Raw genomic sequence first — 19,875 nt, 5'->3', positions numbered from 1 at the left:
CTATTCGTATCATCAGTATTTCAACCATCTAAGCCCATTGAAGCATGGGTCAGGTGATTTCAATGCTGTCGGTATATCAGCTCTGTATTCAGAGCCCTGCTCAGCTGTCTGCCAGACCAGCTCAGCCCCGCGTGACTTTGAGAGACCCCTGTCAAGTGGATGATAATATGCCGCAGCTGAACCAAGGTCACTGTCCTTGGCTTGATCTCTCCCTCCCTCTCTCTCTCCCTCTCTCTCTCTCCCTCCCTCTCTCACCCTCTCTCTCTCCCTCCCTCTCTCACCCTCTCATCCTCTCTCTCTCTCTTTAACCCTTTCTCTCACTCTCGCTCTCTTTCACCCTTTCTCTCACCCTCTCTCTCTCCCTCCCTCTCTCACCCTCTCATCCTCTCTCTCTCTCTTCAACCCTTTCTCTCACCTTCTCTTTCTCACCCTCTCTCTCTCCCTCCTTCTCTCACCCTCTCATCCTCTCTATTTCCCTCCCTCACCCTCTCTCTCCCTCCCTCTCTCCCTCCCTCTCTCACCCTCTCATCCTCTCTCTCTCTCTCTTTAACCCTTTCTCTCACCTTCTCTTTCTCACCCTCTGTTTCTCACCCTTTCTCTCGCACTCTCTTTCTCTCACCCTCTCTCTCTTTCACCCTCTCTCTCTCCCTCCCTCCCTCTCTCACCCTCTCATACTCTCTCTCTCTCTTTAACCCTTTCTCTCACCCTCTCTCTCATTCACCCTTTCTCTCACCCTCTCTCTCTTTCCCCCTTTCTCTCACCCTCTCTCTCACCCTCTCTGTCTCTCACCCTCTCTCCCCTCGCTCCCTCATCCCTCTCCTCTTCTACTCCCTGTCTCCTCTCTTCCTCCTCCCTCAGTCCATCTCTCGTCCTCTAACACACATACTCACCCTGCCTCTCTTGTCCAGTAACAGCGGTGCGTTCCTTCATCAGGCATTCCCTGTGTTCCTCTCGCCCGCGCCCTCCTGCGGCGCTGCCCTCGGTAGGGTCCGTCTCCAGGGGTCTCCAGCCTGCCCCCCCCCCCCTCTGAAGCACTGAGCACCCCCCCCCCCCCCCTCTGAAGCACTGAGCCGGGGAGATTAACCCTGATCCCAACGCTTCTCAGAGATGTTTGTAAAGATGATGTTAGACCTGTGAAATAGGGAGACCTCAGACCGGGGAGAGGAGGTGCAGAGAGCAGACTGTAACTTGGGTTTTAGAGAGACCGTGACTTGGGTATGAGAGGGAGACCTTGACTTGGGTACAGAGAGATACCTTGACTTGGGTATGAGAGGGAGAGAGAGATACCTTGACTTGGGTATGAGAGGGAGACCTTGACTTGAGTACAGAGAGATACCTTGACTTGGGTATGAGAGAGAGAGACTTTGACTTGGGTACAGAGAGAGAGAGAGAGATACCTCGTCTTGGATACAAAGAGAGAAAGAGACCTTGACTTGGGTATGAGAGAGAGATCTTGACTTGGGTATGAGAGAGAGAGAGAGAGAGAGAGAGAGAGAGAGAGAAACCTTGACTTGGGTATGAGAGAGAGAGAGAGAGAGAGACCTTGACTTGGGTATGAGAGAGAGAGAGAGAGAGAGAGAGAGAGAGAGAGACCTTGACTTTGGCACAGAGAGAGGCTGATTTTTTGGACGTGTGTGACTTGTAGACAAATGATGAATCGCATATGTTACATGCGTGTACGTACAAACACAGATTCACAAATACAGTTCATGACAGGCATTCCTCTTGGATTTATTTGTGGGTTTTAGCCAACTGCACTCTAACAGAGTAGATATATAAACCAAGTAGTGTGAGAGAAAGAGAGCTAGAATGTGTGTGTGTGTGTGTGTGAGGGAGAGAGGGAGAGACAGAGCGAAATGGAGAGAGGTGGAAAGAAGGAGAAAGAGGGACAGAGAAGGGCGGGTTATTCTGACTGGAAGGGTGGAACACAGACTCAGGCCTCGGGGACACCTCCTCACCCTGAAACTGTTTTCTGTGGACAGGCTGTTGTGACTATTATGGGATAGCCAAGGGCTCCAGGCAACAGCCCAGGAGGACGGCCTCTAAGTACGGGTTATCACCCATGGCGCATGACAATTACCCAGAATGCATCGATTCTATTAGATGAAACCGCTGTCCTCTGAATCACATGGATACGGTTTATATCATGAGAACTGAACAGTGGAATCAGTTGAATCTTTAGTCGTTGGGGTTGGAGAACGGTGATCAGCTCCTCTGGGCGACGGTACGGTCAGATCTGAAGGTCAAGTCTTTGTCCTCCCCTCAGACGGCGTTCCAGGCGCGCAGACTGATGAGGGGAGGAGAGGAGGGAGGGGGAGGTGAGAGAGAGGGCTTCGAGGAGGGAGGAGAGCAAAGAGAGAGGTGTGAGGAATAGACTAAGGGAGGAGAGGAACGAAGGAGAGTCCCGAAGCTTTGTCCCCGACACCTCAAGGCCCGAACCTTCCCTTCTGTCACATCCTGTCATCCGCAGCCGAGGCGAGAGACGCAAAATGGCTGCTCCTGTCAGCGGCTCCTTTGTCCTCCCTCAGCCAGGGGGACGCATTAGCACGGCGGACGATCGAAGGCGGATAAAGACGTCGGATCAAAAAGAAGATTAATGTCGCCGTGACGGACGTGTCTCACACACACGCGCACATCTCATCCACACACTCATCCACACACTCATCCACACACTCATCCACACACTCCCCATCTGCAGCGAACAACACCCTTTAATCTCAATCCACATTCACCGAAACCACTCGATCACCTCGCAACCACGGGAGGATTAAAATTAAACTCATCATATGAATGATTAGCTCTTAACTTGACTTGACGTTACACTGAGGATGATCAGTGAGGTGTGACTGAATTGTTAAGGCGGGTCCTGTGTAGCAACACTTGTATCTCTGTAGATCTCACCTGGCTGTCCTTGAGAAAGAAGCAATCCTCGTTTCATGTTTGTCCTGGGAGCGTGCTTCCTTAAAGCTTTCACATTTACAATTCATGACATCTGTCGTGATATGCATTCTAAACGGGGATGACTAGTGCAGTATTTTGAGTGTTCAGATACCCCACCTACTTGAAAGGCAGGTGGGGAACTTGAGATCTCAGCCTGACAGAGATTTTAATTTTTTAAATTTTATTTGGAAGGGACCATGTGCAATTAAAACATAAATGTAATAACATTTGATCAGTTACTAAATTCAAAACAACACTGTGCAACGCAGGCCTGGGCCAATTATTTGCAAATACTGTCTATATATATATATCTATATATCTATATATCTATATATATATCAAAAGTACAGTGCAGTCCCATGAGTGCATGACTGTGAAGTAACTCAAATGTACCTCAAATCCTACTTTCAAGTAACATCTGAATTGGTCAGGATTAGATTAAACAGACCGAGAGAAACGACCACAACATATCGTTATCTGATAACTTTATTAACAAGTTAAAAAAAGACAATGAATTACAATATTTACAGAATATCCAGAGATAAATGGAATAAAATTGTAAACAATCATTCTAGGCAACATCACAAACCCACGTTCTGGGATCAGAGTTCACGGGAGAAAAGGCAAGATGGAGAATCTAAGTCCAACTATGGAGAGAACAGTCTGAAGAGAAGAGAGAACCGAATGGAACAAACTAAACATATATACATATACAACGATCCAGTGTGTCGTCAGCAGAGGCTGACTTAGGGGTTGGGGGGTCTCGGGGGTGGAGGGGGAGACAGGAGTCAGACCACCTCAGCAGACAAAGAGACAGTATACAGTGATGACTTTGTGGGTTTCTATTAAAAATGACCACGGAGAAGCGACTTGTGTGGAGGGACACATCCACCACTGACCCCCAGTTTACCCCCGGGTTCAGAGCGGGGCGTGTCCGTCAACAAGCTGCCACATCAAAGCTTATTTCCTTAACGTATTCCTAACGGTTCCACTGTCAAAAAAGCTAGGCTAGTCTTTTCAAACGGAAAGGGTTAAAGATTCAGCACCAAATCACCCCATGTGTTTATATGAAGGTAGAAAAACGGGGAGTTATGGTATAACCAGACAACAACAGCTTCATAAGGACCAGCTCCGCGTCCTCTTTTGCTTAATGTCTTTTTGATTTACTCTTTTTGAGACCAACACCTAAAGAAAAACCAACGTTAAAATATCCCTTCTGATACACGACAGTTTCAAACACTCAACAAGAAGTTTAGTTTTTCTATACATTGCTGCAGACATGCAGGTTACTCAGAATGCATTCTGGGGGACCTGGGTTCGACCCCTTCTTTGTAAGACCGCTCGTTTGCTCAGGAGAGACGGTTGTAGAAAACGTAACCAGCTTGATTATGGTTTTGGTTCGAAGAGCACATTTATGTCTCTCTGTCATTTTTCATGGCTCAAAAGAGTGGAGATAGTCTGTCAGAATCACTCTGTATTGTTTAAAGATGCTTATTGGTCTTGTCAAATTTTTTTCAACGAAACTTGAATTAATTGCTATTCATTTTTCTAATAAGGCTTTGGGGTATTTGAGCAGCAACTTCTAACGTTTACAATCTCGGCCTTATAAGTCAGCACAGCTCACAGCTTGGTCTAAAGGAAACGCAGGCAGACGTAGGGTCGGACAGACATCCTAACGGGCTGATACAACACAGCGTCTCACACCGGGAGAGAACAAAAAAACACACACCCAAGACTTCAGTTTTCACATTACAGTCTCCTCTCAAGCATACCTGGTTGGTTCACGCAAACATCAAACGTCCCATATCTCAGTCGCTAGCGAGAACACGAACCGCTGGGATTGCTCAGACTGCCACAGCTGCGTCGTTACAGTTCTGAGTGATGTCAGACACGGACGCCGTGTTCCCGGTCGGCTTGTCGTCGGTTGTTTAGGCGGCCAACGCACACCTGGTGCACCAGCAGACACACACCTGGTGCACCAGCAGACACACACCTGGTGCACCAGCAGACACCACAGCATGGCGATGACCACCACAGCATGGCGATGACCACCACAGCATGGCGATGACCACCACAGCATGGCGATGACCACCACACCATGGCGATGACCACCACAGCATGGCGATGACCACCACACCATGGCGATGACCACCACAGCGTGCCGATGACCACCACAGCATGGCGATGACCACCACAGCATGGCGATGACCACCACAGCTCACAGATATTCAGCATCGACTTCTGACAACGCTCTTTTTTTCCGGATAAATAACAATATGGACATGACACACGGTGACAGTAACCCTCGTATTACTGGTACTGCCTCGCGCTGCTGGTTATCATATTGTTGGGAATACTGAGTCAGCTCACTGGTCTGGGGTCTGTGAGGGAGGGCTGTTGAGACAGAGACCCAGGTAGCCGGAGGCCGGAGAACAAGACATTCAGAATCACATGAAGGGAACGCTAGTATAGCCATCTGCTCTGCTATACAACTTTGGGACAAAAGTTTAAATTTGTTCTAGAAAATATTCTAAATAAAAAATAAAATAAAAATAAAATACTTTGCAATAGCTAGATAAAATAAGGTGCAACTATTCCCCGGGGAATATTTCTTCTTATAATCTTAACTGATTAACACAAGGCTAACATGGAACAACACAGAGGTCATCACAGAGGTCATCGTTCAGGGTCAAATCGCAGAAAGCTTTTCACATGGGGTTCACTAGCCAGTGTAGAAGGTCAAGTTATTGGGCCTAGTGAGTGTCCTGAGCCTAGTAAGCCTGACCTCTGACCCTAACTACAGACGTCGTTGTCTGTCCAGCCCGAACAGGCAGAAGATACTACAACACATTTATGACAGATCTGAGGTGAATTTCCCAAAAGACCAACATACAGTAGACCAACATACAGTGATCTTAGAGGTGGGGGGGTGGGGGGGGGGTCACCTCTGAGTCCTGGCTAAGGAGAAAGTGACAAGCTGACACCTCTCCTCTCACCCCCCCCCCCCCCCCCACCCCCATCACCCTGTGTGACTCCCCCAGTCCTGCTTCCTGGCACCATCACTATCACCATCACCATCATCATCATCATCATCACCCAGGACCTCAAGTGGGACATCCCGACTGCAGCTGGCCTCATGGACCGGGACTCCCACTGACACTGTTATTTCGTACAGTATTATATGTATTTTATATAGTATTGTATTTGTGTTTTGCACTGGCCTGTCTTGTCCTCACACTACGTTTGTTGCTATGCACCGTCAGACCAGTGTAAAGTCCATGTGAAAACTTGTGAATGTGAATATTTGCCATCAAACCTTTCTTTCTTTGTCTTTCTATCTCTCTCTTTCCTTCTTTTCTTTCCTGCTGCCTTCTCTCTCTCACTCTCTCTCTCAATACATACTCTCATCACAACAGTGAATGAGATAAGGGGTCTCACAGAGGTCATAGGAGGGGTCATAAGAGGTCATGGGGTCAACGGGCGTTAAATGCTTTCCTCCTATGTTCTCTAACCAAGATAACTCCTGACTGGGATCATCAAGGGTTAAAAAGGTGCTTCAATCAATAAATGCCTAAAATCTTACCTTCAATTTGGATAAAACCACATCAAGTAGACGTCTTTAGAAAATAAATATCTTGAGGTGGGGTTTTAAAACTGTCTACTCTACACTGTCTGTCACTATTGGTTACCAATATACTGTATTAAGATATGTTCTACGAAGGAACCAGGGAGACATTTTAAGGTTCAGCCACTTAAAAATGTAGGATGCAACACAACCTAGTTTCTAAATATTTAACACTTCAAATCTAGCAACGCTCCAACGTGTGAGGGTTCAGTTTGACGTTTCCTGTTCCTGTCCAGCACTTCCTGTCCGTTAGCAGCCCGTTCGGACACCCAGGCCACAAAATCCAACCTTAAGTCCCGGTTTGTCTCGTCCAATCACGCACCAGGCCACAGTACTCTTTAATTCGCCCTATTGGTCGTTTTTGGTCTCAAGCATTTCTTTGTCTTTCTCGTTGGGATTGTGACTTTGTAATAGGTCAGCCTCCACGCCGTCGCTGGATAGGTCCACGGCGCTGTCCGTCATGTCGGCTGAGCCAATCGGAGGTGGAGCTGAGGCGTCTGTTGCTGGAGTGGAGCTGGGGTTGGTCCTGCAGTTGTTAATAGTCCTGCAGGGGTCAGAGTGAGTGGACAGGGGGAGGAGGAGAAAGACAGCGTTAGGGAGAGGAGGGTGAGAGGGACAGGGGGAGGAGGAGAAAGACAGCGTTAGGGAGAGGAGGGTGAGAGGGACAGGGGGAGGAGGAGAAAGACAGCGTTAGGGACAGGAGGGTGAGAGGGACAGGGGGAGGAGGAGAAAGACAGCGTTAGGGAGAGGAGGGTGAGAGGGACAGGGGGAGGAGGAGAAAGACAGCGTTAGGGAGAGGAGGGTGAGAGTGACGGGGAGGAGGAGAAAGACAGCGTTAGGGAGAGGAGGGTGAGAGGGACAGGGGGAGGAGGAGAAAGACAGCGTTAGGGAGAGGAGGGTGAGAGGGACAGGGGGAGGAGGAGAAAGACAGCGTTAGGGAGAGGAGGGTGAGAGGGACAGGGGAAGGAGGAGAAAGACAGCGTTAGGGAGAGGAGGGTGAGAGGGACAGGGGGAGGAGGAGAAAGACAGCGTTAGGGAGAGGAGGGTGAGAGGGACAGGGGGAGGAGGAGAAAGACAGCGTTAGGGAGAGGAGGGTGAGGGGGACAGGGGGAGGAGGAGAAAGACAGCGTTAGGGAGAGGAGGGTGAGAGTGACGGGGAGGAGGAGAAAGACAGCGTTAGGGAGAGGAGGGTGAGAGGGACAGGGGGAGGAGGAGAAAGACAGCGTTAGGGACAGGAGGGTGAGAGGGACAGGGGGAGGAGGAGAAAGACAGCGTTAGGGAGAGGAGGGTGAGAGGGACAGGGGGAGGAGGAGAAAGACAGCGTTAGGGAGAGGAGGGTGAGAGTGACGGGGAGGAGGAGAAAGACAGCGTTAGGGAGAGGAGGGTGAGAGGGACAGGGGGAGGAGGAGAAAGACAGCGTTAGGGAGAGGAGGGTGAGAGGGACAGGGGGAGGAGGAGAAAGACAGCGTTAGGGAGAGGAGGGTGAGAGGGACAGGGGGAGGAGGAGAAAGACAGCGTTAGGGAGAGGAGGGTGAGAGGGACAGGGGGAGGAGGAGAAAGACAGCGTTAGGGAGAGGAGGGTGAGAGAGACAGGGGGAGGAGGAGAAAGAGCGTTAGGGAGAGGAGGGTGAGAGGGACAGGGGGAGGAGGAGAAAGAGCGTTAGGGAGAGGAGGGTGAGAGGGACAGGGGGAGGAGGAGAAAGACAGCGTTAGGGAGAGGAGGGTGAGAGGGACAGGGGGAGGAGGAGAAAGACAGCGTTAGGGAGAGGAGGGTGAGAGGGACAGGGGGAGGAGGAGAAAGACAGCGTTAGGGAGAGGAGGGCGAGAGGGACAGGGGGAGGAGGAGAAAGACAGCGTCAGGAAGAGGAGGGTGAGAGGGACAGGAAGAGGAAAGAGAGAGAGGAGGAGAGGGAGAGAATATGGTGGAGGAAAAGAGAGAGGGGGACACATGGAGTCAGAGAGAGAGGGAAAGAGCGAGAGAGAGAGAGAGAGGGGTGAGACGTGAGAGAAAGAGAGAAAGAGACAGAGAGAGGGGGGGGGGGGGGGAGAGACCTACATGCCATGTCTCAGGACGTGTCTCTCCCACTCCAAGCTGTCGGTGAAGCAGCGCCCGCAGAACTCACACGGCAGCTTCCTCTCCCCGCACGCCGACAAACCACTGCTGCCGGGGCACGCAGGGGCTTCTGGGAAACAGAGTTCAATAGGAGCAGTCAGCGGCAGTAAAAATGACACAGCGGAGACAGAGAAGAGCAGACGGAGAGAGAGACAACATTAACAGATCAACTTTAAAGGGGTCCACGTTCGCAAAACTAACTTTTTCATTGTTTTTGCATGTACATATGAGTCCCTGACTACTAACACACAAAGTATGAAGTGAAACAACCCAGTCATTTGGTTGCGGTCAGCGGAAATGAAACCATTAGAAAAAAAGTCAGTCTCAGCAAGCCATTCAAATCTCCCGTGTCAATTTAGGTCACAGTCGGGGACCTATTATAATAATCCCGCCCACATCTGAATACGTCCAATCACCTGCGTTTGTTTACCTGGCTATAAAGGCTGACGTTATTAGCTAGCTAGCATAATGTCCTTGCACGGAAAATGTTCTGTTCTTGCATGTACTAAGCAGCACTGATCGTCTCCCAAGCTCAAAGGGCAGCAGAGCCGGATGGATACATTTTATTTTTGATGGCAACGTTCCTGCTGAAATTGGCAAAACACTGGTCGTGTGTGCTATACATTTTTCGCCTGATTGCTTTTCCAACCTGGGTCAGTGTATGCAGGACTTTCAGATAAACACTTTCTGAATCAAGCAATACCAACTGTCCGTGGAAATTATGCAGAAATTATAAGTAATTATGCTGTGTGTTTGTTTTTATAGTACTAACGCTAGCTAGCTAACATGAATAAACTTCCCTTTTGCCTCAACCCGGATGCTCTTCTCATCATATGTTAGTGGAATGAAATTGGTCGACTTCTAGTTCATCGAGCGGTCATTAAAAATGATCAAATGTTAAGAAGTGGACATCGTCGGATTCCCCTCGGCCTACAGAATCGAGCTTTTATTGTTTGTAGTCGAATGGTGTCATATAACCTGGTGGTGTCTAGCTAGCGATCGTAGCTAGAGGTAACAGCATGCGACCGTGGAGGTAATAACATGGGCACTTGTCATGTTTAGTCAGAGAGAGAGGACAATGAAATTTGTCACAGTGGCATTGAGTGTGGATGGTCTGTTAATGTAATTTCAAGTCATCACCCATGTGTTCACTCCAAAAATAGTTTTTCTGTTTTCCTACTTAACTGTTGTTCTAACTTTGTAGTTCGTTCTCATAGATCAGTCTGTTAAAACTACAAATTCTTCCTGTGTGACATCACTTCCCTGTCCTCTTCATCCTGAAACTATGTCACTTCCTTTTTCACGTTATAACCTATCTACCCCGTCCTCAAGTGAGCCCGGATTCACTTCCTGTGCTAGAGTCCGACTCTGCAGTATCGTAACATAGAATAAACTATTGTCTTTGTTTAAAACCAGCTTGACCGACCACTCAGCGTGTTCTTTGAAATCTAAACTAAACCAAGTAAGATTTTTCCTTTACAGGTCCAGGCTAGCCAGCTATATTTGAGGTAGCATAGCGCCGTCAACAGCCCTCGTTCTCTAGCCTGATGACTTGCTCTTAGCTGAGCTCATTTGCATATTAAAAAGTGCTCAATCCACTCAATCTGATCTCGTGGTCAACAGAGGGGTATAGAGGCATGAGAACGCTTATTCTGAGTGTTATTTTCAGCAAAAATACTCAAAGACATGTTTTGGGGACCCCAAAGACTTATATTAAATTGTTGCTGTTAATTGTAATTAGCATAATAGGACTCATTTAACACATCGCCATGACGTTTGTTTGCCTACCTTGTGGGCCAGGCTTATCTGCCTCTCCCTCCTGCTGCTCCTCCTCCTGCTGCTTCTCCTGCTCCTCCTCCTGCTGCTCCTCTTCCACCTCCTCCTCTCCAGGGCCTTCCTCCATCTGCTCCTCTAACAGATCTCTCCTCTTCTCCACCTCCCGCTGCACAGCTTCCTGCTCCACGCCGGCTGCTTCTCCCTCCTCCTCCTCCTCCTCCTCTCTCTCCTTCTCTTCCTCCACGCCGCTCCCTCGTTCCTTCATCACCTCCAGCTGGTCCAGGTTGACACGCCCCATCAGCTCAAAGTTACGGATCACCTGATCAACAACAACAGGAAGTTACGGATCACCTGATCAACAACAACAGGAAGAAGGATACGGTATAGGGATGCATCATTTCTTTCACCAGGCCCACCAGATGGGTGGGGTTTACGGTTGAGAATGAATGGAACGGTGGACAAGGTGAAAGTCCCCATCTATCGACAGGACTGTTACAAAACAAACACACCCAGTGAAAGAGATTACAATTTCTTGTTGAGTGAATTCGCACGTATCTGATCTATCATATCTAACCGAAACAGCTCTATTCAAAGAGGCCGATGTATTGCAAACGTGGACCAAAGGATTTCAAATAATACGTACAGTAATACATTTACTTTTCCGTGCATGATTGCTCGTCTATAATAATATCACGGGCTGTTCCCACATATCCGACCCCCCCTCCCCCTCCCGACCACCTGACACGAGTCACTGAAAGGATTTCAAAAAGCGTTTTTGACCCAGGTGTAACGTAATGAGGTCTAAACTGTGACCCCACTGACCCTAACCCCAGTCTCTCTCTCTCCTCCCCACGACACACAACTCTCTTTAGCTTCGTGTGAACTTTGACCCCTGGCCATGCCCGCTGCCCTCTCCCGACCTCCCACACGTCCACTCTGCCTATTAAGGGAACCGTGGAGACGACGCCTATTCTGGGATGTTCAGAGTCACAGCCAGACACGCAGGCGAGCGGGAAGTGAATTCTATCACATAAGGTGTGAGTGGTGAGCGGGAGGTGAATTATACCATTTTAGAGGTGTGACTGAAAAAAAAAAGATTATCTTTCGAAACACCTTTTGAAACTTTCATTCGGAAAAATTCTCCCAGAGCCTCAAGTGTCTCGTTTAAACCGAGTCAGGCGCTGAGGGCCCTTGGTAAAGAGACACAGGGGGAGTACCCTGAAAGTCGAAACAAGGTCTTTGTGAAGGTGTAATGTTATTGAATAATGAAGTTATATTAGTATCAAGCACAACAAAGTCAGGTCCGCCCTGCGCATCACATCAGCGCCTGCTGTCACATTCTCCACATTTCTGTAACCTGACCCCCCCCCCCCCCCCACACACCCGCCCCCCCCCGGAGGAATGTATAAAGAAGGAAGTGTCAGTCATAAGAATGTCACCTTGTGCCCAGAACACCCAGTCACGCACCTCGCGTGGCGTCTCCCCACTACTCACCCCCCCCCTCCCCTCCCGGCAGATGCATCCTGGGACTCGTAGTCCCCCCCCCACCACTGACCTTGTGCTCGCTGCGCAGGTGCTCCTCCAGCTGGTGCTTGTGGCGGCAGTCGTAGTAGCAGAGCTGGCACTGGTAGGGCTTGAGCTGGTCGTGCTTGCGCAGGTGCAGCTGCAGGGCGTGGTCGCTGGAGCAGGTGAAGGTGCACTTGTGGCAGCGGAAGACCAGACCCTGGAGGTGACGGGACAGCTTGGAGCGGCTCACCTCCAGGGGGGCTACGCGCTCCTCTGTGGGGGGGGGGGGAAGGGTGTCATGGCGCCCTGTGTTAGCGTGGTCACACTGCTGTACTGCTAGCAACCAAACTAAGAGAGGTCTCTGGGAACTGTAGTGCTGGAGAGGAACCAAATTAATAACCTGTCTGTTTCGGTTAATAAACAAGCTAATAACCTGTCTGTTTCAGTTAATAACAAAGCTGATAACTTATATATGATGATAACTAACTCAGAGAGATGACGCATCTAGGCTCAGGCTATTGTGGGAGGTTTCAGGACTAGTTATGATGTTGAGGATGTTGTTTAAAGACTAGTTATGATGTTTAAAGACTAGTTATGATGTTGAGGATGTTGTTTAAAGACTAGTTATGATGTTTAAAGACTAGTTATGATGTTGAGGATGTTGTTTAAAGACTAGTTATGATGTTTAAAGACTAGTTATGATGTTGAGGATGTTGTTTAAAGACTAGTTATGATGTTTAAAGACTAGTTATGATGTTGAGGATGTTGTTTAAAGACTAGTTATGATGTTGTTTAAAGACTAGTTATGATGTTGATTAAAGACTAGTTATGATGTTGTTTAAAGACTAGTTATGATGTTTAAAGACTAGTTATGATGTTGTTTAAAGACTAGTTATGATGTTGTTTAAAGACTAGTTATGATGTTTAAAGACTAGTTATGATGTTGAGGATGTTGTTTAAAGACTAGTTATGATGTTGAGGATGTTGTTTAAAGACTAGTTATGATGTTGTTTAAAGACTAGTTATGATGTTGTTTAAAGACTAGTTATGATGTTGATTAAAGACTAGTTATGATGTTGTTTAAAGGCTAGTTATGATGTTGATTAAAGACTAGTTATGATGTTGTTTAAAGACTAGTTATGATGTTGTTTAAAGACTAGTTATGATGTTGTTTAAAGGCTAGTTATGATGTTGATTAAAGACTAGTTATGATGTTGATTAAAGACTAGTTATGATGTTGATTAAAGACTAGTTATGATGTTGTTTAAAGACTAGTTATGATGTTGTTTAAAGACTAGTTATGATGTTGATTAAAGACTAGTTATGATGTTGTTTATAGACTAGTTATGATGTTGTTTAAAGACTAGTTATGATGTTGTTTAAAGACTAGTTATGATGTTGTTTAAAGACTAGTTATGATGTTGTTTAAAGACTAGTTATGATGTTGTTTAAAGACTAGTTATGATGTTGATTAAAGACTAGTTATGATGTTGTTTAAAGGCTAGTTATGATGTTGATTAAAGACTAGTTATGATGTTGTTTAAAGACTAGTTATGATGTTGTTTAAAGACTAGTTATGATGTTGTTTAAAGGCTAGTTATGATGTTGATTAAAGACTAGTTATGATGTTGATTAAAGACTAGTTATGATGTTGATTAAAGACTAGTTATGATGTTGTTTAAAGACTAGTTATGATGTTGTTTAAAGACTAGTTATTATGTTGTTTAAAGACTAGTTATGATGTTGTTTAAAGACTAGTTATGATGTTGTTTAAAGACTAGTTATGATGTTGTTTAAAGACTAGTTATGATGTTGATTAAAGACTAGTTATGATGTTGTTTAAAGGCTAGTTATGATGTTGTTTAAAGACTAGTTATGATGTTGATTAAAGACTAGTTATGATGTTGATTAAAGACTAGTTATGATGTTGTTTAAAGACTAGTTATGATGTTGTTTAAAGACTAGTTATGATGTTGATTAAAGACCAGTTATGATGTTGTTTAAAGACCAGTTATGATGTTGATTAAAGACCAGTTATGATGTTGATTAAAGACCAGTTATGATGTTGTTTAAAGACTAGTTATGATGTTATTTAAAGACTAGTTATGATGTTGTTTAAAGACCAGTTATGATGTTGTTTAAAGACCAGTTATGATGTTGATTAAAGACTAGTTATGATGTTGTTTAAAGGCTAGTTATGATGTTGTTTAAAGACTAGTTATGATGTTGATTAAAGACTAGTTATGATGTTGTTTAAAGACTAGTTATGATGTTGTTTAAAGACTAGTTATGATGTTGATTAAAGACTAGTTATGATGTTGATTAAAGACTAGTTATGATGTTGATTAAAGACTAGTTATGATGTTGTTTAAAGACTAGTTATGATGTTGATTAAAGACTAGTTATGATGTTGATTAAAGACTAGTTATGATGTTGATTAAAGACTAGTTATGATGTTGATTAAAGACTAGTTATGATGTTGTTTAAATACTAGTTATGATGTTGTTTAAAGACTAGTTATGATGTTGTTTAAAGACTAGTTATGATGTTGTTTAAAGACTAGTTATGATGTTGTTTAAAGACAAGTTATGATGTTGATTAAAGACTAGTTATGATGTTGATTAAAGACTAGTTATGATGTTGTTTAAAGACTAGTTATGATGTTGATTAAAGACTAGTTATGAAGTTGATTAAAGACTAGTTATGATGTTGATTAAATACTAGTTATGATGTTGTTTAAAGACTAGTTATGATGTTGATTAAAGACTAGTTATGATGTTGTTTAAAGACTAGTTATGATGTTGATTAAAGACTAGTTATGATGTTGTTTAAAGACTAGTTATGATGTTGTTTAAAGACTAGTTATGATGTTGTTTAAAGACTAGTTATGATGTTGATTAAAGACTAGTTATGATGTTGATTAAAGACTAGTTATGATGTTGATTAAAGACTAGTTATGATGTTGTTTAAAGGCTAGTTATGATGTTGTTTAAAGACTAGTTATGATGTTGTTTAAAGGCTAGTTATGATGTTGTTTATAGACTAGTTATGATGTTGTTTAAAGACTAGTTATGATGTTGTTTAAAGACTAGTTATGATGTTGTTTAAAGACTAGTTATGATGTTGTTTAAAGACTAGTTATGATGTTGTTTAAAGACTAGTTATGATGTTGTTTAAAGACTAGTTATGATGTTGATTAAAGACTAGTTATGATGTTGATTAAAGACTAGTTATGATGTTGATTAAAGACTAGTTATGATGTTGATTAAAGACTAGTTATGATGTTGTTTAAAGACTAGTTATGATGTTGTTTAAAGACTAGTTATGATGTTGATTAAAGACTAGTTATGATGTTGTTTAAAGGCTAGTTATGATGTTGTTTAAAGACTAGTTATGATGTTTATTAAAGACTAGTTATGATGTTGATTAAAGACTAGTTATGATGTTGTTTAAAGACTAGTTATGATGTTGAGGATGTTGTTTAAAGACTAGTTATGATGTTGATTAAAGACTAGTTATGATGTTGATTAAAGACTAGTTATGATGTTGTTTAAAGACTAGTTATGATGTTGTTTAAAGACTAGTTATGATGTTGATTAAAGACTAGTTATGATGTTGATTAAAGACTAGTTATGATGTTGATTAAAGACTAGTTATGATGTTGTTTAAAGACTAGTTATGATGTTGTTTAAAGACTAGTTATGATGTTGTTTAAAGACTAGTTATGATGTTGTTTAAAGACTAGTTATGATGTTGTTTAAAGACTAGTTATGATGTTGATTAAAGACTAGTTATGATGTTGATTAAAGACTAGTAATGATGTTGAGGATGTTGTTTAAAGACCAGTTATGATGTTGTTTAAAGACTAGTTATGATGTTGTTTAAAGACTAGTTATGATGTTGTTTAAAGACTAGTTATGATGTTGATTAAAGACTAGTTATGATGTTGATTAAAGACTAGTTATGATGTTGATTAAAGACTAGTTATGATGTTGATTAAAGACTAGTTATGATGTTGTTTAAAGACTAGTTATGATGTTGTTTAAAGACTAGTTATGATGTTGATTAAAGACTAGTTATGATGTTGATTAAAGACTAGTTATGATGTTGATTAAAGACTAGTTATGATGTTGTTTAAAGACTAGTTATGATGTTGTTTAAAGACTAGTTATGATGTTGATTAAAGACTAGTTATGATGTTGATTAAAGACTAGTTATGATGTTGTTTAAAGACTAGTTATGATGTTGTTTAAAGACTAGTTATGATGTTGATTAAAGACTAGTTATGATGTTGATTAAAGACTAGTTATGATGTTGATTAAAGACTAGTTATGATGTTGTTTAAAGACTAGTTATGATGTTGTTTAAAGACTAGTTATGATGTTGATTAAAGACTAGTTATGATGTTGATTAAAGACTAGTTATGATGTTGATTAAAGACTAGTTATGATGTTGATTAAAGACTAGTTATGATGTTGATTAAAGACTAGTTATGATGTTGATTAAAGACTAGTTATGATGTTGTTTAAAGACTAGTTATGATGTTGTTTAAAGACTAGTTATGATGTTGATTAAAGACTAGTTATGATGTTGTTTAAAGACTAGTTATGATGTTGTTTAAAGACTAGTTATGATGTTGTTTAAAGACTAGTTATGAGGTTGATTAAAGACTAGTTATGATGTTGATTAAAGACTAGTTATGATGTTGTTTAAAGACTAGTTATGATGTTGTTTAAAGACTAGTTATGATGTTGATTAAAGACTAGTTATGATGTTGTTTAAAGACTAGTTATGAGGTTGATTAAAGACTAGTTATGATGTTGATTAAAGACTAGTTATGATGTTGTTTAAAGACTAGTTATGATGTTGTTTAAAGACTAGTTATGATGTTGTTTAAAGACTAGTTATGAGGTTGATTAAAGACTAGTTATGATGTTGATTAAAGACTAGTTATGATGTTGTTTAAAGACCAGTTATGATGTTGTTTAAAGACTAGTTATGATGTTGTTTAAAGACTAGTTATGATGTTGTTTAAAGACTAGTTATTATGTTGTTTAAAGACTAGTTATGATGTTGATTAAAGACTAGTTATGATGTTGTTTAAAGGCTAGTTATGATGTTGTTTAAAGACTAGTTATGATGTTGTTTAAAGACTAGTTATGATGTTGTTTAAAGACTAGTTATGATGTTGTTTAAAGACTAGTTATGATGTTGATTAAAGACTAGTTATGATGTTGTTTAAAGACTAGTTATGATGTTGATTAAAGACTAGTTATGATGTTGATTAAAGACTAGTTATGATGTTGTTTAAAGACTAGTTATGATGTTGAGGATGTTGTTTAAAGACTAGTTATGATGTTGTTTAAAGACTAGTTATGATGTTGATTAAAGACTAGTTATGATGTTGTTTAAAGACTAGTTATGATGTTGATTAAAGACTAGTTATGATGTTGTTTAAAGACTAGTTATGATGTTGTTTAAAGACTAGTTATGAGGTTGATTAAAGACTAGTTATGATGTTGATTAAAGACTAGTTATGATGTTGTTTAAAGACTAGTTATGATGTTGTTTAAAGGCTAGTTATGATGTTGATTAAAGACTAGTTATGATGTTGTTTATAGACTAGTTATGATGTTGTTTAAAGACTAGTTATGATGTTGATTAAAGACTAGTTATGATGTTGTTTAAAGACTAGTTATGATGTTGTTTATAGACTAGTTATGATGTTGTTTAAAGACTAGTTATGATGTTGATTAAAGACTAGTTATGATGTTGATTAAAGACTAGTTATGATGTTGATTAAAGACTAGTTATGATGTTGATTAAAGACTAGTTATGATGTTGTTTAAAGACTAGTTATGATGTTGATTAAAGACTAGTTATGATGTTGATTAAAGACTAGTTATGATGTTGATTAAAGACTAGTTATGATGTTGATTAAAGACTAGTTATGATGTTGTTTAAAGACTAGTTATGATGTTGTTTAAAGACTAGTTATGATGTTGATTAAAGACTAGTTATGATGTTGTTTAAATACTAGTTATGATGTTGATTAAAGACTAGTTATGATGTTGATTAAAGACTAGTTATGATGTTGATTAAAGACTAGTTATGATGTTGATTAAAGACTAGTTATGATGTTGATTAAAGACTAGTTATGATGTTGAGGATGTTGTTTAAAGACTAGTTATGATGTTGTTTAAAGACTAGTTATGATGTTGTTTAAAGACTAGTTATGATGTTGTTTAAAGACAAGTTATGATGTTGATTAAAGACTAGTTATGATGTTGATTAAAGACTAGTTATGATGTTGATTAAAGACTAGTTATGATGTTGTTTAAAGACTAGTTATGATGTTGATTAAAGACTAGTTATGATGTTGATTAAAGACTAGTTATGATGTTGATTAAAGACTAGTTATGATGTTGATTAAAGACTAGTTATGATGTTGTTTAAAGACTAGTTATGATGTTGATTAAAGGCTAGTTATGATGTTGTTTAAAGACTAGTTATGATGTTGTTTAAAGACTAGTTATGATGTTGTTTAAAGACTAGTTATGATGTTGTTTATAGACTAGTTATGATGTTGTTTGAAGGCTAGTTATGATGTTGTTTAAAGGCTAGTTATGATGTTGTTTAAAGGCTAGTTATGATGTTGTTTATAGACTAGTTATGATGTTGTTTAAAGACTAGTTATGATGTTGTTTAAAGGCTAGTTATGATGTTGTTTAAAGACTAGTTATGATGTTGTTTAAAGACTAGTTATGATGTTGTTTAAAGACTAGTTATGATGTTGTTTAAAGACTAGTTATGATGTTGATTATAGACTAGTTATGATGTTGTTTAAAGACTAGTTATGATGTTGTTTAAAGACTAGTTATGATGTTGTTTAAAAGCTAGTTATGATGTTGTTTAAAGACTAGTTATGATGTTGATTAAAGACTAGTTATGATGTTGATTAAAGACTAGTTATGATGTTGTTTATAGACTAGTTATGATGTTGATTAAAGACTAGTTATGATGTTGTTTAAAGGCTAGTTATGATGTTGTTTAAAGGCTAGTTATGATGTTGTTTAAAAGCTAGTTATGATGTTGTTTAAAGGCTAGTTATGATGTTGTTTAAAGACTAGTTATGATGTTGAGGATGTTGTTTAAAGACTAGTTATGATGTTGTTTAAAGGCTAGTTATGATGTTGTTTAAAGACTAGTTATGAGGTTGATTAAAGACTAGTTATGATGTTGATTAAAGACTAGTTATGATGTTGATTATAGACTAGTTATGATGTTGTTTAAAGGCTAGTTATGATGTTGATTAAAGGCTAGTTATGATGTTGATTAAAGGCTAGTTATGATGTTGTTTAAAGACTAGTTATGGTACCACGCCCCGGTGGTGGACTGGGTGGACTGAGAGCACTTCATCATGCATGTGTGAGCGGAGCTGAGCCGAGCCGAGCCGAGCCGAGCCGAGCCGAGCCGAGCCGAGCCGAGCTCTCACCTCTGTGCAGGACGATGTGGTCGATCATGCTGCTCTTCTGCTTGGTGTGATAGAGACAGAGAGGGCAGCGCAGGTCCTTCGGCCCCTCCTCCACCACGCTGGCGTGCCCCGCCTTCACATGGAGGGTGAAGGTCGACCTGAGGGTGGGGGGGGCGGAGACGCACGGACAGGTTACAGACACACGGCCAGGCCTATGGACAGGATTTAACGCTAGCCGCGTATATCGGTGCGTTCGTTTATAACTGGGAGGTGGCAAATTACGACTTGCTACTAGGAACGATTAAATAAAACACCTCATGAACTCGCACTTCCTCATCGCAAATTCGGATATGTTTCTCAGCCCCCAGTTGCCGGCTGACGTCAATATCATATCATATCATCATCGTATCATTCGCTATAGCTCGAACGCACACAGGTCGG

At 41.8% G+C, this 19,875-nt stretch overlaps 1 protein-coding gene across 1 annotated transcript in view; it reads right to left on the bottom strand.

Moving 5' to 3' along the window:
• Positions 1–3,479: 3,479 nt before the first annotated feature.
• The window catches only part of znf462 (zinc finger protein 462), a 56,818-nt gene continuing 40,422 nt past the window's right edge, over positions 3,480–19,875 (bottom strand). Inside the window, exons 9-13 of the mRNA XM_084460113.1 lie at positions 19,456–19,592; positions 12,010–12,233; positions 10,467–10,773; positions 8,622–8,748; positions 3,480–7,109 (exon numbers count right to left, since the gene is read on the bottom strand). Of these exons, the coding sequence (XP_084316239.1) occupies positions 6,914–7,109; positions 8,622–8,748; positions 10,467–10,773; positions 12,010–12,233; positions 19,456–19,592 (991 nt within the window). The 3' untranslated portion in view covers positions 3,480–6,913. The remainder of the gene's footprint in view (positions 7,110–8,621; positions 8,749–10,466; positions 10,774–12,009; positions 12,234–19,455; positions 19,593–19,875) is intronic.

Source organism: Borostomias antarcticus (assembly GCF_949987555.1).
Source record: "Borostomias antarcticus genome assembly, chromosome: 30".
NCBI lineage: Eukaryota > Metazoa > Chordata > Actinopteri > Stomiiformes > Stomiidae > Borostomias > Borostomias antarcticus.
The sequence above is the reverse complement of the archived record's forward strand: the minus strand, read 5'-3'. Positions and strand labels throughout refer to the sequence as shown.